General features: G+C 42.0%; 1 protein-coding gene across 14 annotated transcripts in view; it reads right to left on the bottom strand.

Moving 5' to 3' along the window:
* LOC121287879 (LIM and calponin homology domains-containing protein 1-like) overlaps positions 1-25,164 on the bottom strand; it is a 518,147-nt gene extending 492,983 nt beyond the window's left edge. For 13 of the 14 annotated variants that reach the window (XM_041205922.1, XM_041206441.1, XM_041206524.1 and 10 more), the window contains exon 1: positions 24,847-25,164. In XM_041205922.1, the coding sequence (XP_041061856.1) occupies positions 24,847-24,945 (99 nt within the window). In that variant the 5' untranslated portion in view covers positions 24,946-25,164. The remainder of the gene's footprint in view (positions 1-24,846) is intronic. The other variant, XM_041207134.1, reaches the window with a different exon arrangement.
* Positions 25,165-25,371: the final 207 nt, after the last annotated feature.

Here is a 25,371-nt window from a genome sequence, read left to right as displayed (position 1 = left end):
TCATAATGTGGCCAAATAGATTGATTATCAGCCTGTAAATCTTTCCAATATGCCTGATGGCAGGTGGTAAGAGCAGGAGAGTTTCCTGATCAGCCATACTGCAGAATGCAATGGCAAATCATTGCAGTGCTTTGCCAAGCATAATCATGAACCAACATTACTCAAATGGAAGTCCATGGTTGCCAATGCCCTCTTCCGGCATGGTACCTGAAGAGAGAACGAGAAAGCTAGCTGAGGGCAAGGTAAAGTAGTCCCTTTAAATTCCATCAGCACAAATAATCTAAATAAAATTTAAGCTGTCTTCAAGAAGCTTTCTATTTGTATTTGCATTGTGGCAGCAAGGCATTCACTGAAGCATATAGACTGATTTCTACTTGAAAACACTGATTTTTTTTTAATTGAGTGAATATAATTTAAAAAGCAATAAAATCCAATGATTTAGGATCTAGCACAGTTAGCAGGAATTCTACCAAGCTATTAAACTAACTATGACTACCCTGAATTTGTTTGCTGTACTGTGTTACTATTGCATAATTAGCATCTGATGCATTCCTGCACTTGTATCTGTCGGAATGCTAATGATATTAGCAACAATAAAGGTCCAATTAACAGTTGACTTCTCACCATCAACCATGGTGCATACTTTTGAGTCAAAGGAATGTTAAGTAATAGGAGCAGGTGTAGACCATATGGCCCCTCAAGTTTGTTCCATCATTCAATATAATTATGGCTGAGCTTCAATCTCACCTACACCTTCCCGCACTTTCCCTATATTCCTTGATTTTATTAAATGTCCAAAAATCAACTGAGCTCAGCCTCGGATATTCTCAACAACTCAGCATTCACAGCCCTCTCTGTAGCTGAGAATTCCTAAGACTCACAACCCTCTAAGATTCCTAAGATTCACAACCCTTCGCTGTTGCTGGGTCAAAAACCTGGAACTACTCCCCCACTAACAGCACTGTGGGTGTATCTACATCACATGGACTGCAGTGGTTCAAGAAGGCAGCTCACCACCACCTTCTCAAGGGCAACTAGGGATGGGCAACAAATGCTGGCCCAGCCAGCGAAGCCCACATTCCATGAATGAATAAAAAAAAGACAAAGCTGCATTACCACTTTGCTAATGCCAATTTCAGCAAGTTAAAAGCAACTCCTATTTCTCTGTTTCCCAAATTGCTATAAGGTTTGCTTTATCACTATAAGGAGCTCGAGTATAACATCAAATTATATAAAAACAAAATCAGAATGCCTGATTTTAAAATGGAGACTGAATTACATTTGTGCGCTCTGGTCCAATAATTCAATGCTCTTTAACCCCATTTAAACTGAAGAAAATCCCGATTCTTGGGTGATCAACTAGTTATTATAAACTCTGTGATATATAAAAGGAAGGAGGTGTGGTATGAAATATTTTACAGGTTTAAAAGCATTTGAGACCTCACAGGTTTCTTTTCGAAGTGACAATTACATTGGTGACGATTAAATCTGATGTTTTCAAACTTCACTTGTGCTATAAAATGTAACTACCTGGTGAAAAATGGTTTAAATGTGATGAGACAAGGCGTAGCACATCAATGAACATCAAAATATTCACATTAATTGAATCATTAGGGTAGATTTGCAATTTTGCCAGCCCCACCTAAAAAATTAAATGCAGATTAGCTGCCCATTAAAGAAACCATCTGACTTTAGTTTCAATTCAAGCCTAGCTTGAGGATAACATTAAGTCTCCCATTCAAGCTATGTACAAATGAACGCCCTGGGATAAGATTTCTGCTGGTCGCTACACTTTTTAAGATGTCTGCTGTTTGTCATTTTTAATGAAATTCTCAATAGGTTCTTTCAGAACATGTTTGTGATTTCTCTAGAAATCATGAGCAAAGAAAGTGTATTTATGACAATTATTACACATGAGTATCAGTTTTGGCTCAGAGGTAGCACCTTCACTGTTGAGCCTGAAGTCTGGGAATTCAAGTCCCACTCCAGAGACTGTGTTGTCTGTGATTGTGGCCATGAGAGTAGAAAGGCCATGTAACATGGTATAATCCAGAGGGTGCCAGTGAATGTAAACAGGAGAGTTTATATGAAGGCAAAGGTAAAGTGAGGACAGGAAAGCAGTGAAATCAGAGAAGGGCAAGGTGAGCTCAGATGGAGTTTGAAAGCACCGAAGATGAGAAGGTTTTCAAAATAGAGGCTGAGTGGGAAAAAGAAAAAGGACATCTGAGTTAGAAACTTGGGGTGAAGCTTAGGAGGGCAATAGCAAATGAGGGTTTTTAAGAGGTATGAGGGGTGAAAAAAGCTGAGGTGCTTGAAGCAGGCAAAGGCACCAGACCACAGACAAAGTTGTGATTTGGTGATAATACCATACCACCAACGTGGCTGTGTGGGTAAGGCAAAGAGAATAGTATAATTTAGTAGGCCCCTTCAGTAAAGGGCAAGGCGTTGCCATCCATGAGCCTTACATTTCTCAAAGCCATGGCACTAATGCAATCATCCACAATAAAGTCATGGATGGGAAGAGCCTTGTTTCTCAGTGGCTAGACATTCTGCATGGAATTGTAGAGACAGGGTGGTGATTGTCGATCTGCTGGCAAGTATGAGTAGAGTGACCAGGACAGGAAAGGCCTTGGGCAGGTCGGCGAGAGGGATGGATAAGGCAGTTGAGGTGACTCAATATGAAACATAATGAGGCAGTGACTTGATGGGCCCATCAGAGCTATCCCAGGGTGATTCAACCCTAAACAGAAGTAGGAGAACAAACAGCAGAGAAACAGTGATGGGCTGGAGTTAGGATTGGGAAGAGGGGATAAGTGAAGGCAACTGGGTATCAGGAAGAGGAGCAGAAAGAGATAAGGGCCCAAAAGGAATCAAGAACTAAAAAAAAGGAAATGGCTTGGATTCAGAAGAGATTGCTAACTGGAAAGTAGAGAGCCGAGGAGACATGGTGAGTTAACGATGAGCTGGCAGAGGTTGATCCAGCAGTGGGGAAGGGGCCAGCTGAGGTGAGTAATGGCCTATATACGGTGAGTGTTGTTAGCCTCACTGTTATCATCATTGTAAAATCCAGACCAAACAGCTTGTGAATGCTTTGCAAAGACATTTTACCATGATATGAATATACTTATGGGTTAACTCTTCCAATGATTAATTTTCAATTGTAAATTTCAATTACGTTTTCTATTTTCAAAAAGTTAATTGATTATATCAGATTCAACTATCAGACTTCTTCAAACATGAACAATATTTATTGTGCCCAAGTTGAACAAATCACTGCCAACAATGTGGCATGAAAGCATAACATTAAGGTTGTGTTGATATTTTGTGGATCCTAATGCTGCTTGGTGTCAATTTTGTTTGACAATGCTTCTGTGAAATTTTACTACATTAAAGGTGCTTTATGAATGCAATTTGTTGCAACTGTTGTTGATTTAAACATGAGGATTTCACTGGAATTGAAGTTCCTCTTAAAGAGAAACAAGAGAATATAATTATAGCTAATTCCACACTACAAAAATTTAATTTATAAGACCATAAGACGTAGGAGCAGAAGCAGGTAATTCAGTCCATTTGGCCATCGAGTCTGCTCCACCATTCAATGAGCTCATGGCTGATCTGATAATCCGCAACTCCATCTTCCTGCCTTTTCCCCATAACCCTTGATTCCCTTACTGAATAAAAATCTGTCTATCTCAACCTTGAATGTACTTAACGACTCAACCTCTACAGCTCTCTGCGACAAAGAATTCCACAGATTCACTACCCTCTGAGAGAAGAAATTCCCCCTCATCTCTGTTTTGAATGGGTGTCCCCTTACTCTGAGATTATGCCCTCTGATCCTAGACTCTCCCACAAGGGGAAACAACCTCTCAGCATCTACCCTGTCAAGCCCCCTAAGAATCTAATATGTTTCAATAAGGTCACCTCTCATTCTTCTAAACTCCAATGCGGACAGGCCCAACCTACTCAACCTCTCCTCATAAAAAAAATCCCTCCATACCTGGTATCAACCTAGTGAACCTTCTCTGGAGGGGGTGCAGAGGAGATTCACCTTGATGTTGCCTAGGATGAAACATTTAAGTTAAGAAGAGAGGTTGGATAGACTTGGATTGTTTTCGTTGGAGCAGAGAAGACTGAGGGGCGACCTCATTGAGGTGTACAAGATTATGAGAGGCATGGAAGGGTGGATAGGGAGCAGCTGTTCCCCTTAGTTGAAGGGTCAGTCATGAGGGGACACAAGTTCAAGGTGAGGGGCAGGAGGTTTAGGGGGGATGTGAGGAAAAGCTTTTTTACCCAGAGGGTGGTGACAGTCTGGAATGCACTGCCTGGGAGGGTGGTGGAGGCGGGTTGCCTCACATCCTTTAAAAAGTACCTGGATGAGCACTTGGCACATCATAACATTCAAGGCTATGGGGCAAGTGCTGGTAAATGGAATTAGGTAGGTAGGTCAGGTGTTTCTCACGTGTTGGTGCAGACTCAATGGGCCGAAAGGCCTCTTCTGCACTGTGATTTTGTGATTCTCTGGACTGCCTCCAATGCCAGTATATCTTTCCTTAGATAAGGGGACCAAAACTGTTCACAGTATTCGAGGTGTGGTCTAACTAGTGCCTTGTATAGTTTTAGTAAGACTTCCCTATTTTTATGCTCCATTCCCTTTGAAATAAAGGCCGACTTTCCATTTGCCTTACTTATTACCCGTTGAAATTGTATGTTAGCTTTTTGGGATTCATGCACAAGGACTCCCAAATCCCTCTGTGCTGCAGCCTTCTGCAGTCTCTCTCCATTTAAATAATATTCAGCTCATCTATTCTTCCTGCCAAAGTGCATAACTTCACATTTTCCCACATTATATTCCATCAGCCAAGATTTTTGCTCATTCACTTAACCTGTCTATATCCCTCTGTAGCCTCCTTGTGTCATCCTCACCACTTGCCTTCCCACCTATTTATGTGTCATCCACAAACTTGGCGATAGTACATTCACTTCCCTCATCTAAGTCATTAATATATATTGTAAATAATTGAGGCCCCAGCACTGATCCCTGTGGCACTCCACTGGTTGCAAGTTGTCATCCCAAAAATGCTCCCCTTATCCCAACTCTCTCTCTTCCATTAGTTGGCCAATCCTCTAGCCATGCTGATATACTACCCCCAACACCATGGGCTCTTATCTTATTAAGTAGCCTTGTGTGCAGTACCTTTTGGAAATCCAAATATATTACATCAACTGGTTCCCCATTATTTATCCTGCTTGTTACCTACTCAAAAAGAATGCTAATAAATTTGTCAGGCATGATTTCCCTTTCATGAAGCCAAGCTAACTCTGCTAGATTAGATTATGTATTTCTAAATGCTCTGCTTTTACAACCTTTATAATAGACTCCAACATTTTCCCAATGATAGATGTTAAGATAACTGGCCTATAGTTACCTGTTTTTTGCCTCCCTCCCTTTTTGAATAAGGGTGTTACACTGGCTGTTCTCCACTCCTCTGGGGCTTTTCCAGATTCTAAGGATTCTTGGAAGATTACTACCAGTGCATCCACTATCTCTGTAGCTACTTCCTTTAATATCCAAGGACGCAACCCATCAAGTCCAGGGGACTTATCGGCCTTTAGCCCCATTAGTTTCCCTAGTACTTTTTCTCTAGTGATAGTTATTGTATTTATTTCCTCCCCCACTTTTGCCCCTTGATTATTTAGTATATTTGGAATGCTATTAGTATCTTCTACCGTGAAGACTGAAGCAAAGTATTTATTCAACTCCTCTGTCATTTCCTGGTTCCCCGTTATTATTTCCCCAGCCTCATTCTCTAAGGGGCCTATGTTCACTTTGGCCTCAACCTTCCTTTTTATAAATTTAAAGAAGCTCTTACTGTCCGTTTTTATATTACTTGCTAGTTTATCCTCAACGTTTATTTTCCCCCTCTTTAATTTTTTTTGGTCCTCTTTTGTTGGTTTTTAAAACTTTCCCAATCCTCTGGCTCAGCACTAATCTTTGCCACATTGTATGTTTTTTCTTTCAATTTGATACTATCCTTAACTTCCTTGGTTAACCCATGGTTGGTTTATCCCCTTTCAAAAAATTGCATATTCCAAAGCTGCATGGCCCAAGTTTTCATTTGCATGTTATTAATCATAAAGAAAGACATTAATTTACCTGTTTTCATCAAAAGAGAAATTTGGGGCCAATGTTACAATGTTTTTTAAAAGTTCCTTCACGTCATGTGGTACTTTATGCTTCAATGCACAGCCTTAAACTATTACTTAGAATTTTTATGCTCTATCTTTTTCTTAAAGATCATTGTAGTGATTTTGGCCATTCTCGCCTGTGGGAAGAACCTACTTTAAATAAATTCAGAGTCACTGTGCCGGTAGCCAGAATAGCTCATGCTGCACTTGAGTATCTGTTGCAGTGACACCATTTCCTGCTGTAGTTCTGGGTTCTCTAATCATGTTTTCTCATGGGATTTTTTAGTAAATGTTTAATGGCTTTTTGTTAGCGAAGGCACAGCTGGTGATGTGATGACACAACTGCGTCCCCAGTTGAACCACCAACCCACACTTCAAATAAAAATATATTCTCACTATTTAAGCAAAATAACAATTCCCCTCTAAAAATTAAAACTGTCAACAATTACATAACAGGGCCACACAATGAATTATGTAAAGAGACACCGAAGCACTCAAATCTAAATATTTTTATCTGTGGTACAGTAGAGGATGAAGTTAAGTTTAATAATCTTATTGAAACTCATTCCTAGATTTTAATTCCCTATTGGTGATGCAACTGATGCAAAAGTAATATTTTCATGGTTCAGGAAATAAAGAATTTACTTTACAACAGGAAAACAAAATATCTCAAAAATCGTATAACTTTCTTATTACTGTTTGGGCTTTTTGCCCAAAACCTTTCTCTTATAAGCAGCTTGATAAGCACTTCCCATAAACAGATTAAGCCTCTTATGCACCAAATCTGCAAATTTAGTTCCTTGGATTACTGTAGTCCAGATCTAGCGGTTAATCCAAATCACACTAAATTGTCAGATGCCCATGGCATCTCCTATAACATCGAATGACAGAAAATACGGGATCACTGACCACTTTATACATACTAAATTGCTGCTCTAGATTCATTTACAAGTAAAGTAATACATAAAAATGGAAGTATATACAGAGGATACCATACAGCAAAGTTCAGAATGAGCAAACTGCAGACAATCCACAAGGTATTAATACATTTATTTATCATTGTAGTCACTTAGAATATAACAGTTCTTTGAAATGAATCAACAGAAATCCTCTTCTCATGAAGTAGCCCACAATTTTTCAGGATAAAATATTACACATGGGGCAGGATCTTCCCCCCATTGGGGGGGAGGTGTTGTGCAGGAGCGGCCACAAGTGGGTGGGTTCCTGATTTGCACCCCCAATTGGGGGCGCACCGCCATTTTACATAGGCAAGCCAATTAAGGCCCACCCAGCGTGACACCCACCAGGAAGCACTATGCGCTCCCTGTGCGGGCGGTGGGGGGGGAGATTCCCTGAGCTGAACGCATGTGCGCAAAAGAGTGCACAGATCTCCCTGAGGCAAAGTGCTACCTCAAGGGGGTCGGCTCAGGTTTGAAAATTTCAATAAAGAAGGGGGAAAGAATTACTGACATGTCCACTCATGTGCCACTGTCACATGAGCTGGGACATGTCAAGTTCTTTTATGTAAACATTTTAAAAAAAATTTTAATACACTAATGAAACCTCATCCCGCCCTGGATGAGGTTTCATGTTTTTTCAGAAGCCCACCTGGGCTCCCGGCCTGCCCGCCAGCCTTAAGGTTGGGTGGGCAAGTGCATTAATCAGTTAATTACTTTTTTAATGGCCTTAATAGGCCTTTGACAGTTCAGCTGCGCGATGGCCAAACTGTAAATCAAAATGACGCGGGGTGATGTCAGGATATACGCCTGACATCGCCTCACGTCATTTTACGTGGGGGGGCTTGCCGAACAGAAGGTTCTGCCCATGAAATACGTGTGATACCAGACTCATGGAGTTTTAGGTGCATCTTTGCTAGAACTGTTCACTATTTAAATGTTCCTGTCCTACACAGCTCAAACCATTGGAATACAGAGCTGTTAATTATTCATAAATAAAAGCACAAAACTATTAAAATAATTACAGGACATTCTAATAAGTTAAGTACATATTATCCAGCTTTCAATCATCTACCAAAGCTAAAATAGACAGTTCAGTTCAAACCTAGAATAAAGTGCAAGGGGGCTAAGACCTTGCACTGTATATTTTGATAAAATACATGTAGATTTCCTCATAGCTATTTCTAAAATTTTACAAACTGGACAAAGACCTTTAAAAATGGCTGAATCCATATCTATCTGTGACCCCACCCCGAACAAAAGAAGCTAACTGACAGTGTCGGGGAAACGCGTGCATCATTATCTCTGGGGAACCACTAACAACCCCTGTGGGCTTCACAGGCCAAATTCAAAGAGAACTATACAAAAGTCATCTAGATTTCATAATCCATGCTGGCCAACAGGAGTCTGCTTGGCTGCTATGACAAAGGGTCCTGCAGTCTTCCTTGCAATTCTTAATAGCTGAGGCATTTAACAATCTCAGGGACCCAGACATGTGACACACATCCTTTTCCAAAGATAGCGTGGAGAGATAGGTGTGATATGACATGGGCTTCTGGCTTGTGGAACCAGTATTATTGCCTTACTGAACTGCAAAGCTCAGTCTGCTTCTAGCTGGCAGCCTCACAGAAAAGGATCTCTGCTCAGGTTGAACACCTAGCCCCATCTACACTGCTTCTGCTACATTTTCTGCATCATTAGTTATAAGGCTGATTCATCTCTGCATGCCTATCTCATTGTGTGAAGCCAACACCACCGGAAAAGTGAATTATACAGCATTGGCTTTCAACCCACCGATCTCCATGAATAAATACCTCATTGTACTTTGATTCTGGAATCTGGGATCCAAGTGAAACAATATTTATCTTCTCTGTGGTCTCTGCACTGTAAATCTTCCTTTCTCTATCCCTCTTTTTACTATCTGAAGGTGAAGGGGACATTGTGAACTCTCTTTTCATGTTTTGAGTGTGTGCAAATGAACTAACCTTTTGAGTTCATCCTATCTCAAGTTTGCTGCAGGTTTATTAATAGAAAATTGGATCACACCAAAACTGAGGAGTTGGGAAATACACTATCACTTATAAAGAGAGAAACAAATCAAAACACCTTTCCGCTTATGGATGGGTAGTGAGAGGAGAAATTAGTGCTGTTTAAATTAAACCCCCTCCTGTCTGTAGCAAAAGCAATAAAATTACTTTCCTTTTGTACTTTACTACAGTCTAGTGCATGCAGAGGGTCATCTGTCTTTCATTTAGAAACATCATGAAAGCTTAGCCTTCAATGAAAGACACAGCTAACTTATGGTATACAAAATAGGAAATATAAATCTCATCAGTTTCTAGTGCACAGAAAGACAAAGTAATATAGAGACCAGAGGAGGTCTTCATAGGCAACAAAAATGCTGAGTTGGATCATTGCTAAAGATGAGGATTTAAGTACATTGTGAATTTTAATCGCAAAAATGCTGTACTCGCAATTACCTCATGCTCAAATTGGTAAAGACAAAAGTTGCATGTCCACAGTTTGGATAAAGAAGAAGATACTTCACTAGTTTGCTTGTAGGGGGTATTGGAGGAAGTCATTTTATGTGATCTACTAAGTACAGTGGCATTCAACCAACAAATGTGACATCCCCACGGCCAACCCAGAGCTAATGCGTTTCTGCCATGGCCAACTTGAAAGTTCATTGTTAATGTCTCGATTCAAGGTCTTCTTAAACGGTGACTTACGGACTGTGGGTATAATCTTAGCCACATAAATGGGTGGGTTTGGGTCAGGTAGCTGGTTGAACATCTTTAAATTTCAAACCCAAACCCACCCGTCTTGAACTTGCCCACTTCCAGTTTTAATGGAGGTGGAACCGAGGGGTGGACAACCAACCAGCCCTCAGGAGGTGGACCCCTCATTTAAACATTTTAATGAGGCCACAGGCCTAAGACTTTTTCTCTGTCCCAGCTTTAACTTTGGCTGGCTACATTTCCCAACTGCCCAAAGGAGGTATGCACTGCTGGATGGAAAAGGCCTTTCCAGCACTGTGTGTGGGCCAGGAGATTTTGGAGTGCTTTACACCAGCCCACCAAGCTGCCTTGTTAAACTCCACAGCTACTGGACACCCGCCACTTCCCAACTCTCTATAAGTGATGGGGCCTATGTGGCTGCCAACCCTTTAGTCGGAGTCACAGCAAACATTCAACATTTCTATAGACAGATATAGAAGGATACTGAGACTTCACCTCTGTCTCAGCTCATCTGTTGCTGAAAACCTGATTCATGCCTTTGTTCCCTCTAAACTCTACTATTCCAACACACTCCTGACTGGTTTCTCACATTCTGCTCTCTGTAAACTTGAGATCATCCAAATATTCTGCTTTTCATGCCTTAACTTGCAGTAAGTCACATTCCCCTATCACCCCTGTTGCTCGCTGACCTACACAGACACCTGGTCAGACAGGGTCTGGATTTTAAAATTATCATCCTTGTTTTCCAATGGCCTCACTCCTCCCTATCTCTCCTCCAGCCTAACAGCTGTCAAAGTGCTCTCTTTCGTGCATGCACGCAAAAGAGCGCACTACTCCCTGAGACAAAGTACTGTCTCAGAGAGATTACTGATAGTCCAGAAAACTTTAAAAATGGAAAAATTAAAAAATTATTAACACGTCCTCCTCATGTGACAATGTCGCACGAGATGGGACATGTTAATAAAAACAACATAAACTTTATTAGACTTTTAAAAAACGGGCATGAAACCTCATCCTGCCAGTGGATGAGGTTTCATGTATTATCAGAAGCCCACTGGGGCTTCTGGCCTGCCCACCAGCCTTAAGGTTGGACGGGCAGGTCTTTAATGATCTTAATTAGCCTGTCAATGGCTTCAATTGGCCATTGACAAGTCAGTGGGCGAACAGCTGATTTCACTGCCTGCCCACCTTCCTAAAAATTTAAAGGGACCGAGATGATGTCAGAGGTTCCTCCCGACATCATCCCGTGTCATTTTCCCATTAGCAAGAGGGCACCGCACCCAAATCGCCAACAGGAAAATTCTGGCCTGTGAAGTTGTTGAAGCAAGCATTCCCCTTTAAATGCATGCTGACTATTTATTATGATATTTTTGTTTTCTAGGTGTTTTTCTATTTTCTTTAGTATGTGTTCCGTTATATCTTCTGCCACTGATGTTACACTGACAGGTTTATACTTCCTTGGACGTGTTCTGCCTCCTACATACAGGAATAATGCTAGTAATCGACCAGTCCTCTGGCACTACACGTTTTATAATGAATAATTAAATATACGTAATAGTGATCGTTGAGGCAAATAGTATAGATGCATTTGAGGGGAAGCTAGATAAACACACAAAAGAGAAAGGAATAGAAGGTTGTGCTGATAGGCTTAAATGATGTAAAGTGAGAGAAGGCTTGTATGGAATATAAGTCAGCTGGATGGAATGGCCTGTTCTTTTGCAGTCATTTCTTTGCAATTGCATGGAATTTGGCCACACTATTTCAACAACAACAACTTATATTTATATAGCACTGTTAACATTATGAAATGTACCAAGGCTCTTCACAGAAGTATTATAAAACTAAGTATGACACCAAGCTGCATAAGGAGATATTAGATTAGATGATCCGAAGTTTGGTCAAGTGGTAGGTTTTAAGGAATGTCTTCAAGGAGGCAAATGAGGTAGAGAGTTAGAAGGATGTAGGAAGGGAATTCCAGAACTTGGGGCCTAGACAACTGAAAGCACAGCCACCAATAGTGGAGCAATTAAAATTAGGGATGCAGAAGTGGCCTGAATTAGAGGAGCTCAGATATCGGGAAGGCCGCTGGACAGGCCTTACTTGGCCCACCCACTCAAAATGGTGGCCAGATCCATTTCAGCGGCGGGGGTCAGTTGTCCGCCCACCACTGAGCCGGTGGGGCCCGAATGCCCACCAAGGTCAAAATTCTGTCCAATGAATTCTTTGAAGAGGTAACAGTATATTTCCAAAAAGCCTTTGATAAGGTGCCAGATAATAGACTAATGAATACTGTCAGAGCATGTGGAGTTGGAACAAGTAGCAGAATGGATAGCTAGCTGGCGACAGGACTGAAAGCAAACAGTGGAGGTAAAGGGTAACTGTTCACAGTTGCAGAAGTTGGAAAGTGGGGTCCTACATGGATCAGTGCTGGGACCCTTGTTGTTCACAATATATGTTAATGTGTAGGCTTTGGAATCAAGTACACAATTTCTAAACTTGCAGATGACACCAAATCCTGGGATGAGAGGAGTGCAGTATAGTCACTACTGAGAAGGATTGCAAAAAAATTACAGGAAGACAATAATAAATTGACAAAATGGGCATATAATTGGAAACGAATTTCAGCACCGCTAAGTGTGAGGTATTACATTTTGATAAATAAAATAAGGAGGTTGCACATTTCTTAGAAAAGTTTAATTTATTTGGGTCACAGGCGCAAACGGAACTGGCAGTACAATTACACAAATCACTAAAATTAGTGATAAAAGTTAACAAAACTATTAAAAAAAAACAAATCAAGCACAAGGGTTTGTTTTTAGAGGGATAGAATTGAAAAGTAAAGGATTTATGACAAATTTGTATTGAACCTTGGTTAGATCACATCTGGAGTACTGAACACAAATCTGGTTGCTGTATCATAAAAAATATATCGAAGCACTGCAGATTTACAAGGATGCTACCAGGCATGTGAGGTTATACTTATAAGGAAAGGATGGGCTGGTTTGGTCTCTTTTCTCTTGAAAAGAGAGACCTGAGCTGAGGGATGACCTGTTAGAGATCCTTAAAATTATGAAAGATTTTGACAGAGTAGACAGAGAGAATGGGTCTACATGAGAAAGAGATAAACCAGAGGTCATAAATATAGGATAGTCACCAAAAAGTCAAATAGGGAATTCAGAAGAACCTTATTTACCCAGAGAGTGTCGAGGATGTGGAATTCACTATCACGTGGAGTAGTTGAAATGAATAGCATAGATTCATTTAAGAGGAGGCTAGATAAGCATATGAGGGAGAAGGAATAGAGGATTATGCTTATAGAAATTTTTTAACTCTTTCATGGGATGTGGGCATTGCTGGCTAGGCCAGCATTTATTGCCTATCTCGAATTACTTTTGAGAAGGTGATGGTGAGCTGCCTTTTTGAACCACTGCAGTCCACATAGTACAAGTGTGCCCACACTGCTGTTAGGGAGGGAGTTCCAGTTAGCTGAGGAAGGATGGGAGATGTTCAACTGGAGCATAAACACCAGCATGAACAGATTGCACTGAGTGACCCAGTTCAGTGCTGTATATTCTATGTAATTCGATGTATATTCCACGTAATTTAACATACATTCTATGTAATTCTGTGTATGTCCCACATTCGAACATCATACAAATAAAAACATTGTTTACTAAACTCTGCTTAAAGAAGCAACACCTCTATTTTTTTGTCCAGCCATGCAATATAATTTGCGCTGAAACACATTACTTGTGCATTGATTACCATGTACCATTTCACCATGAAAAAAAGCACATGGTTTTTCTCCTTAACCAAATAAAAAAAGTTTGCCTAACCTTTTCTTACTCATTTAACACATTCTATCATCGTTGACAAGCCGTATTTAACTGGTTTCATAATTTGTCCGGTAGCAAAAGTTGCAAACCTGCCCATATTATGAGTGCTATTCTGAACCTCTCACTGGCCCTATAAAAGCTATAGGCTTGTTTATAGAAATACAGCAGCAGTTTCATTCCTATAAAGATTCTTTGAAACTAATTTATTGGAATTGGCAAAAGAAATGAATTGACTCTCTCTATCACTAAATGACATATATATCTTTGAATAAGACACATGTTCTTTTCATATTCTGTTGGCAAAAACTGAATTCCTATAAATTTTTGAAACAGCAAGCTATAAATTGCAGAAATGTAAGTATTCTTTGTTTATAATCATCCCTGAATAAATCAAAATATTGCTAATTTGAGAAGTTTTCATTTTAATGTGAAGAAAAGGCTGCCATTGCCCCCATAGTGTAAGTACATTATGTAGTCCAGATGTCTTGGTGCAGTTTATTGTTCAGTAAACTATGTCCTCAAGTCATTTATCCAGCAGGCCCCACACCATTCAGTTAAGTAGTTCCAGCAGCTGTTTAAGGAGAAATAAAAAACAGGGAATAAACCACAACCAGACACAGCAAATATGTGGAATAAAATATTCGGTTGTCTGACTAGGTTATTACCCTCATCCATGTAGGTGTACAGTAAAAGAAAATCCTTTCAGTCACCAGCAAGTTTTTTTTTACTAACAGGTAAATCAATAAGAAACACAAGAGTGCATCTGTGGTACATTGCAAGACCTGAGCATTTTGTTTTTTTTGTCCTCTCTGCTGCCCTCTCTGTTGGGGAAGTGTAAATAATGTTTGCTCAATGATGGCTCTTTGCAGCAGAGCGTGTGTTAGTGCAATACACAACTGAAATGATGACGAGGCTGGGATGGAACTTTCTTTTACATTTCATTTGAGAAATTAAGGACTGAAGAACATTGTGACACATTTTTGAAACTCCCAAAGTTTATCTTGAGGAAGTTTGGGCAATTTGAAAAATTGTTCTGTGTGCACATGATATTCAGGTACACAGTGAGTCAATGGTATGTAATTGAAAAAATGGAACTGAAGGCACACTTAGGGACAATGAGGGAATTCAACCTTAACAAAGAGGACTGGTGTAATTCTGAATGAATGTTACACATTTGGCTGAAAGCGTAACAAAATAGAGATGAGGATAAAGTTAATGATGGGGCCAGATGCTTTTCTGGTGGTGTCTAATCAATGTTGCCAGCAAGACCTCAGTACTATGGACTATTCTGAAATTAATGAGATTCTGGACTCATTTTATGGCATGATTAAGAATGAGATTGCACTGAGTGTTGCATTCCATCAAAGAATGCAGTTGCCAAGTGAGGCTGCTGCAGATTACATTCTCGAATTAAAGAAACTCTCTTGTCACTATGAGTATATTGCAAACTTAAAAATCGACCGTAGAAATCTAAAGGAAGCCGAAAGATCAATAAAATTCAGGCCAGTTTTTGAGCAAAACATAACCTGACATGGAAGAAGGGTCTGCAATGAGGCCACCGCTATGGAAATGGCGGAAAGTGTTGGAATTTGCCAGGGAGTTCTTTTCCTGAGCTGGCTGGGGTGGTCCACTGGGTTTCAGTGAGATCCAGGCCACCACAACCAAGCTCACATTCTCAGAGTCAAAAATTTAGATGCTACCATTGCCATGGTAGCAACCAGGCATTCATATACCCTTCTTTCCAGTCAAAGTGCTATGTCTGTGGGAAAATCGGTCATATACAGACAACACGCAAGAATAGAGGTAATAGTAAAGTTTCAGATCATGGTAAAGTTTCAGATGGCAGCCATACACCAAGGTGAGGTCATGGTAGATCTAAAGCTAGTTCAGGAGTCTGGAAGTCCTCGAATGTGCAGATGCTAAATGTGGAAACAGAAGTTTAGGTTATCAAGCAGGATGATCCAGGCCTGAAGTTTCCAATTGGCGGGCCGAGGAGCAATCGGCCCCCGACCACGGTTTCACACTGGCTGGCTAATTAATGGCCAACCAAGGTGAAACACACACTGAAATCCTCAGCACGGCCAGGATGGGGGTGCGGGAAGAGGTTGGGCGATGACATCACCACAGGCATGGGTGAGCGCAGCAAGAAAGCTCCCTGAAGGCAGACAGCTGCCTCAGGGAGCTGGAGGCCTGAAAAAGCTGAAATAAAGGTTAAAAAGCTGAAAAAGTGTCCATGCATCATAATCAATAACCTGAAAATATAGCTGATAAAAATGCTGTCCACAGAAATGTATTTTTATTTTATTTCATCACGGAAATCTCATGAGGTTTGATGAAAGATGCAAAGGCCGCCTGGCTGATTCACCCATCCACCAACTGTAAGGTTGGCCGGGCCACGAAAAATCGGAGTCAATTGTGCCATTAATCGGCTTAATTGCCTCTTAATTGCTGGCGGCCACGCTTCCAACTTTTGCACGCGCCCACCGAGTGAAATATCACGTGAGCGCATGATGACATCGGGACGCTCACCCAACGTCTTCTTGTGCGATTTTCCACCTGATCAGGTCGGGCATGAGCCTGCCCATGGGACGTGAAATTCTGCCCCAAAAATTGTACTCAGTCAGAAAGCAAGGAAAACAGCACATGGAAGATGAGAGTAATCGGGCTGAATGTACAATTCTAGTACCCACAGTAAAAACGAATGTTGGAGATTCACAAATTACTTTAACATAAAGTGCTGTAAAGTGCTTCACTGTAACTCCCGCCAATGGGAAATAGAAATTCAGGAAGTCAGCTCCCACTCTGGCTGCCGCTGCACGCGTGGTTTCTCCAACCGTTTACGTCATCATTGTGCATCCTGAAATTTCAGTTGCCACATTCCCCCATCTCTCACTGCTCTCCTCGCTTCCCCATCGCTCTCCCCATTCTCCTCGCTGTTCCCTGGCCATTCTTCCTGCTCCCATCACCATTCTCTCCATTGCCCTTGTCACTCTCCCCATTGCCCTTGTCCATCCCCCCATTCCCCTTGCCACTCTCCCCGTTCCCCTTGCCTCCCTCCCTGTTCCCCTTGTCACTCTCCCCATTCCCCTTGCCTCTCTCCCGGTTTCCCTTGTCACTCTCCCCGTTCCTCCCACCGCTCTCCCCATTCCCCTTGTCGCTCTCCCCGCTCCCCTCGTCACTCTCCCTGTTCCACTTGCCGCTCCCTCCATTCCCTTTGCCATTCTCCCCTTTCCCCCTACTTCTTCCTCACTTCCCCTGCTACTCTCTGCAATCCCCTTGCCATTCTCCACACTTACCCTGCCATGATCCGTTCCAGAAGTGAGCCAGCAGTGAGAGGAGTGGGGGGGGGGGAGCAGGAGGGAGCAGTGAAATGTGAGGACAGCAAAGGGAGTGGAGAAAGTGGTGAGGGAACTGGCAAGGGAATCGGGGAAGCAGCAAGGGAAATAAAGAAACAACGAGGGAAACGGGGAAGTGGCAAGGGAAATGGGAAGTGACAAAGGAAATGGGAAGTGGTGAGGGAAACAGTAAGTGGTGAGGGAAATGGGAAGTAGCAAGGGTAATGGGAAGTGGCAAGGGAAATGGGAAGTGGCAAGGGAAACAGTAAGTGGTGAGGGAAATGGGAAGTGGCAAGGGAAATGGGAAGTAGTGAGGGAAACAGGTAGTGGCGAGGGAAACAGGGAGTGGTGAGGGAAACAGGAAGTGGCAAGGGAAACGGGAAGTGGCAAGGGAAGCGGTTGAAGTGAGGAGAGTGGCAGCGAAAGCGAGGAGAACAGCGATGGGAGCAGGGGAAGCAGTGAGCGGCTGTCAGTGAAAGACTTTCAAAAGCTAATGAAACTCTTATATTTGCAACCATGCGCCAATTAATAGTTCTTAGGGTAACAGTGAGCTGGGACAGTGCCTGCAATGGGAAACTCCCTGAAATTATCCAAGTTAACTTGGAGTTACAGTGTTTGATGCTGGCAACTGCCTGGGACATCACTGTCTGCGATGTCACAGGCATGCCATGACATCTGCACATGTGCAGGAAGTGCCCCCCCTCATGTTAAAGCACAAATAAATATAGCCAAAATGCTTTGGGACTTCTGATACTTGTGAAATGTGCTATATAAATGCAAATCTTTCTTTCTTTTAAGAAGGTAGCATTCTCAGCGGTGCTATCTATCCCAAAAGGTGAAAGAGATGAAGTGGCAAGCTGGCAGTTGCAAAGATTAGACTTTACTCTGATCGAAGAACATTGCAAGAGTCACTTCCCTCATGAGGGACCAGCTCTCAGTGACACCCAGGGAAATCACAGATTCTAACAGCACAGAAGAAGACCATTTGGCCCACTGTGCCTGTGCCTGCTCTTTGGTAGAGCTATCCAATTAGTCCCACACCCCTGCCCTTTCCTCCATGCCTGAGAACATTTTCTTTTCAAGTTCTTACAAAAAAGGTACAATTTTGTTAAAAGACTAACTTGTAAGAAAAATGCAAATCAGTAATGGCCTTGTGATATTGCAGCTTTATCTGACTTGAATTCTGCACTTTGGGCAAGTTCATTCACTTCACCAATGAATAAAGCTATGAGTTTTATTACCCAAAATTAAAACATTCAAGGGTTGATCCTTGAAAGTAAGAACCTATATATATACAGGTATAAGACCTTTCACACTGTCTCAAAGTGCTTCACAGACAATGTAGTGTAAAACTTGCAGCCAATTGCAACAAGATTACATCGAGCACAATGAAATAAACATTCTAGTGATGTTGATTGAGGAACAAATGTTAGTCAGCACATGTCCTCTTGCTCCTTTCCAAAGTAATGCCTAGGATCTCTTACAGCCTCCTGCAAGGCACGATCGGGCCTGGTTTAAAATCCTGCTTGTAAGATAGCACCTCCAACAGTGCTGCATTCCCTCACTATCGTAACAAATATGCATAAGTCACTGGAGTTTGGCTTGATTCCATAGCCTTCTGATTAAGATAAGAGAGCTACCATTGAGCTAAGGCTGACACGCATGAAGGATACCAGCACATAAGCAAGTGTTCTCATTAAGATAGCACTAATATGAAGGATTCATTTCCACGAAGCATTTACTCCCATGAATGATCCATTTCCATGATAGTACCATTATGAAACTGCTGACCACATTTGGAAATTCAACCCCAAATGTATTTTTAAAGAATACGGAGAATTTTTCGAGTGCATGTTGACGGTGCAGAATCTAACTCGCTAGCAGCAGTACCACACCCATGATTTCCAAAAGGTGCTGACAGTGGGTACGGCTTCTTTCCAACAGTACATACATGGAACGTTGCCCCAAATATATACCAGTATATACTCTGACACACTCTGTCTTGTTTTTCCACTAACCTTCTCCCCTCCTCCTCCCATGATGATGTTGATCCATTGCTGGGATACAGTAAAGAAGTGCTGTTCACCCTCAAGCACCTTACCCAAAAGGCAATACTCCATTTGTGAGCCCAAACAGCGACACCTAGCAAGCTTTTTACCAAAACAAAAATAAAAATACCTGGAAAAACTCAGCAGGTCTTTTTACCATATCAGCCTAGCCCAATTTTTATGCTCATATGACAACTGTATACATATTCCCAATAAATAGTAGGAGTCAGTACCCTAGTTCAGGAACACACATCCCAATTTATATGTCTGGTGTAGACCTTTAAAATGGACACTTTGTGCCGCCCTGATATCAGTTAACTCAGCACAGACGAATAACTGATCTTGTTTCCCTTCCTGATCTATATCCTCAGCTAAGTTTGCCACCTTAACAAGCTGAATCAGTGAGGGAGTTTATTGTTTTCTTTCTGAAGAATCATTGCATATTAGGCTGATATAATCGTGGATTAAGAAATTCCAGAATTAGTTGATATTTCTGACTTTTGTTGTCAGCTTTTTAACAACACGAAATTAGTCTACATGATGTTGACCAGTTGTAAACAAGTAGATTAACTTATTTTTTTATTTTGATCATAGAACCAATCTAGCATTATTATGCAGTCAGGACTGATGGTACTGTCTAAATTGTTGGTACTGATATGTTTTCAAGTGTCACTTATTTGCTGATTCACTTGTGACTAATAGAAATGCTCATGGTTCCAACTTATTTTGATCACCTTTTGGTCATTGTTTGGTAAATCTGTGAGGGATGTTAGTATTTACTCATGTAATAATTTCAGTGTCAGGATCAATCACCCCAAGACAATGTGACATGGCAAGTTCCAGAGTTTAGTTCCAGCCAATACCTCTACTAGGAAGCAGATCAAAGAACTGTGTATATAGAAACATAGAAAATAGGAGCAGGAGTAGATCATTTAGCCCTTCGAGCCTGCTCCGCCATCCAATACAATCATGACAGATCCTCTATCTCAATACCATATTCCTGCTTTCTCCCCATACCCCTTGACGCATTTAGAGTTCAGAAATCTATCTATTTCCTTCTTAAATATAGTCAGTAACTTGGCCTCCACAGCCTTCTGTTGTAGAGAATTCCAGAGGTTCACCACCCTCTGAGTGAAGAAGTTTCTCCTCATCTCAGTCCTAAATGGTCTACCCTGTATCCTGAGACTGTGACACCTTGTTCTAGGCCCCCCCACCCCCCGCCCCCAGCCAGAGGAAACATCATCCCTGCATCCGGTCTGTCCAGCCCTGTTTCAATGAGATCCCCTCTCATTCTTCTAAACTCCAGTGAATACAGGCCTGGTTGACCCAATCTCTCCTCATAAGAGAATCCTGCATCCCCGAAGCAGTCTGGTGAACCTTCGCTTCACTCCCTTTATTGCAAGTATATCCTGTTAGGTAAGGAGACCAAAACTGCACACAATACTTCAGGCGTGGTCTCACCAAGTCCCTGTACAGCTGCAGTAAGATATCCTTGCTCTTGTACTCAAAATAAAAATATCTATATAAAAATGTATTTGCCATGTTTCCTGATTATTTTTCCACAATAATTATTCGGAAAAAAAATTTACATTTAAATGTTGTTTATAAAACAAAGTGCATTTTCACAAGTTAACAAGGGAGGCCACTGACATTTGGAGAATTAAAGTCAGGCACTGATACATTTACTCAAGACAATCAAGAATAATGGATAAGTTGCCACCTCAAGGAAGGAGCTCCAACAAACATTGGCACGGTAGGGGAATAGGAAGTCCCTTCCTGTTGACTATGTCATTAAACTGTTTTCAAAGGGAGGGGCACAATGGCAGGTTTTATTAGCATCTTTTCTGGCCACCCCTTCAACAGAAGAAGGATGTCAGGAACCAAGCCCCAGCTTCCTGTAGGAGCAGGAAGAAGTGTAGCAAAGGTGGCAAGGACAGTCAAGCTGAGTCAAAGGGAAGGCTAGGGGAGTTTTTACTGAGGTGAAGAAGCTAGAAAGGTTGGAGGCTTGTTACAAGATACCAGTCCCTAAATTTATTCGCACCTGAAACTGAGCACAATTCCGGTGGGGTGCCAGAGACCCAAAGACTTCCCTAAATTTATCCTTGTGCCTTATATTAATTCGGGTGAGATTGGGCACCAATCCACTTGTATGATGCAGCATGTCTGTCAGAGCCTTATCAATCTTGCTCCATGCTAAGGTACACAGATGTGTCCGAAGGGAAAGATGGCATTTATGGCGGGGCAGCAAGGGGGGAGTTAGCAGCAGCTCACAGTTGTTTTGGGGAGGACTCCAGCTTCTTTCAACTCCTCCAGGAACTACACTCCTGTACATACAGATGCCATTTTTGACTCACCTTCAGCAATCCCTTGAAGTAACATTAGCAAGGCTGCTCATGACCTAAAAATACTAGTTGAAACTTGGCCATGATCAACTTTGCAACACCTGAAATGCCTATGCAGATCGGCCACAGGCTTCTGTCACTCTAAACTGGTTATCACTGTGCCTGGTTTGGACCTATAAAATGCCAACATCAATGCTAAATTTGGGCCCTATCATTTAAATCAAGCAAAATTATCCAATGATTTAGGGAAGCGTGGTGTGTTTTATGTTTTGCATCATTATGCAAAGATAGAATATCCTGCTTGAACTAAGTGAATCTGATTATAACTATTGTTCTGTATGTTCACGCAATGTGAAATAGAGCAACTTAGCAATTCATATTAACATAAAAGCAAAATACAGCAGATGCTGGAAATCTGAAACAAAAACAAAAATAGCTGGAAAAACTCAGCAGGTCTGACAGCATCTGTGGAGAGGAATACAGTTAACGTTTCGAGTCCGTATGACTCTCTTCATCAGAACTAAGAAATATGGAAATGAGGTGAAGTATAAGCAGGTTGAGGGGGGTAGGACAGGTAGAGCTGGATAGGGGGCCAGTGAGAGGTGGAGGCAAAGAAGAGATTGCCAAAGATGTCATAGACAAAAGTACAAAGTGGTGTTCACAGTGGTGATACTAGCTAAGGAATGTGCTAATGATGACATTAAGGGTAGAAAGCTGGACGAGCAAGTGACAGATAGCCCTAACGGGGGTGGGGTGGGGGGGGGGGGAAGGGATCAAAATAGGCTAAAAGGTAGAGATAAAACAATGCATGGAAATACATTTAAAAATAATGGAAATAGGTGGGAAAAAATATATTTTCTAAAAATTAATATTAACAGTTGTTTAAAGTGTTTGATCCATCTTCTATTGAAAAAGCAAATATATAAGACAGAAATACCCCACTTGGGTCACAATGGGCATTACACTTTAGGTCACACTATCATACAAGTAGATATAGGGCAGTATGAGCCTTCCCTCAAAAAAAGCAAGACACTCAGACTGCCTGTGGGATTTTCACTGTAAGAACATGTGCCATTATGCAGTATGATACTATCACTGTTCTAAGTGGCAGTGACTCGGGCAGATCTAGCAGCCCAAAACTGGGCATCCATGAAGTATTGTGAATGCCAAGAAAATTCCTGTTCTCAGCCAAGATAGAACCCAGCATATGACTGCAAGAGATAAGATTTAAGTGCTTTCTGCAGTCTCTTGAGTGTTTTGAGCTTAAATACTTCCGTTGTATCCTTGTCTTGTTGCTGTAGACATTACAAAAATGACACTGCTTCTGAAAACTGTTGAACAACCCATGAAACTGACAACCCCCCTCACCACCAATCCCCCAACCCCCAAGAGTCCAGGATTGCAAAGAACTAAGGTAGTTTGTTTAGTGGCACAGAATAGAAAAATAAGTAACTTTGGGTTGTTTTTTGGTCATTTCTTTTTTTCATGATAGTACTTAGATTCTCATAAAACCTTACGCCAGTTATCCTACATTAATTAATGTTATCCCAGCTCTGTCACTCATACAAATGGGTTTTCTAATATAAATTCTCCAAGTTGAACTGAGCCATATGAACTAACCATATAAACATGAGTTGTTGATGTTGTTGACATGTTTGGAAGAGGAGGATTTGTGGAAGAATACCAGGCAGGTCAGACTGCACAAAAAAATCCCTGTTTCCCCCATTGCAAGGATATTGTGAGAACTCCCCTGCTATGTTTCAAATAATGCCACCTAGAGGCAAAATGGGCCTCAGTTTAACATCTCGTTCAAAAGACAGTACTTCTAACAGTGCAGGATTCCCTCGGTACTGCATTACATTTCCATCTAGCTGATACACTCATGTTTCTAGAGGTGGGCTTGACCTCCTCTCACCTTGTGACTCTGAGGTGAGAATCCTATCACTGAACCATCTTACAATTGAAAACAGCCAGTTTTCTCTTAATCACAAGTCTGAAATGTAACTACAATGTTGCATTTCTTTATGACTCATGCTGAGAAATAGAATAGAAAACAAAGATTGGCCTTAAAGTAGTTCACTAATAGGCCACCTTCTAAAGGTGTGATTTAACAAATGCTAACACTGCTGGAGTGCAAAGTTCTGGCATGGACGTGGCACGATGTTTTATTAAGCTTTCACGTGCACGGGCAGATATGATCCCTGCACCAAACAACAGTTAAAGTATACACATTTGCTCATTGCAAGATTTCTCGCCCTGACATGAATGCGCCTTTAAACAACCCGTTAAATTGTGTCAATTATTTAATAAATATGCATTTAGAAGCAATGGGAGAGAACAGTCTCTATTTGGAGTGATATGTATGTAAAACATATTATCTTCCATTGACTCGTCTCAATGTGAAATTCTGAAACTTGCATACAGGCCTGCCCTGGGCTCGTTTTAAAGGGAGGTCCAACACATTCGAGTGGGCGGGTCAGGGAAACTTCTCCAGGCTTTTCAAAGGCAAACTCCAAAACAGGCTTTAATGGCTCATTGCGCTCGGCCTGTAAGTCACCAACCCGGGGGTGGGGAGCAACCCGCCCGCCCATCTCCTCCTCCTCCTGTCGTCGTACTTTCACCCTCAACTGCAGAAGTAATCGGTGACCGCCTAAGTGCACCGACACCCCCTGGTCCTGCAGATACCTCAGTCTGCGGCAAATCCAACAGACTTGGCCCGGAGCCTCAGTTATTGCACACTCTGTTCCATCACCAACAATGTATGCAGCTCTCACCCCACCCCCAGCAACATCACCTTAAAGGGTTTAAGCACCAGTATATCATGGGTGCTAAATCTTACCGCTTCGTGGGAGATATAGTGCACTGACTGTAAAATTGGCCCATTGGTTGCAAACACTGCCCGCTCGGTTTGCTACTGTACGAAAAGGGAATACATTGCAAGTGCCCGTCTCCGACAACTGCAAGCAGCCTGCTTATTTGTCAGCTGCTGACGGTGCTGGAGGCAGAACACCCAAAATATCATCGAAATGCCGCATGCATCCGAGCTCCAGTCTCTCTCTCTGAAACTTGCACTTGCTGTCAGTCAGTGAGATCTCTGTCAGGGTAACATTAGTAAAGGGCTCCATTGCAACAAATGTGAAGACCGTTCTCCTGACTCAAGGTTACCGGCAGGATTTTATTTCAAATAGTGCACTTGAAATCGCGGTTTCTACAAAACTTGCCACAAACCCACAGCCAGCAGCGGTTTTTACTCGATGCGTTTCCGATGTTTTTGCAGCTGTCTTGGTACAAGTAATGCATTTTATTTCGGGCACATAGAACGGGAGAAGGCTTTTCAAAATAGATCGTGACCATCCCAATGGCCTTTCAGCCTCCACTTCAAAAGCAGACCCATCAACTTACTTCTATCCAGTGTTGAGCTTCGGTGAAAGCTGGCCCCGGACCGAAGTCTTGCTGCTGATTCTCTACCCAGTCCACGTCTTTGGCGTTGGGACTGGCCATTTCCAACCCTGCAGTCCTCAAGGCACTCCGACTGAATTAGAATTAGACAGATCCTAGGAACACGCTGCTCTCAGCTCTTCACTGTTTTACCCAGTTGATTTTTTTTGAGGGTTGCTAGCCGCGATTCCTGTGTGAGTCCCCCCACTTAGCTTGAGCTGCGCTGCGCTGATCAGATCTGGTGTAGATCGGCGCTGCACACTGAACCAGTGCTAAAAATAAACATGGCAAATCCAGCGTGGCGTATCCAATACAAATCCAGGGCCACCACCACCTCTGACACCTAGAGGGATGGCTCTTCCAGCAGGACTTTTAGTTCATGCAGTCAAGCAGGATGTTGTATGTCATGAAACCCGATGAGAGTAATACTCAATTAGATTTAAAAGAGGACGGAGGCTTCTCCCGGGCAGAGAAACGCTGCCGTTTTCA

Source organism: Carcharodon carcharias, chromosome 1, assembly GCF_017639515.1.
Source record: "Carcharodon carcharias isolate sCarCar2 chromosome 1, sCarCar2.pri, whole genome shotgun sequence".
Lineage (NCBI taxonomy): Eukaryota > Metazoa > Chordata > Chondrichthyes > Lamniformes > Lamnidae > Carcharodon > Carcharodon carcharias.
The sequence above is the reverse complement of the archived record's forward strand: the minus strand, read 5'-3'. Positions and strand labels throughout refer to the sequence as shown.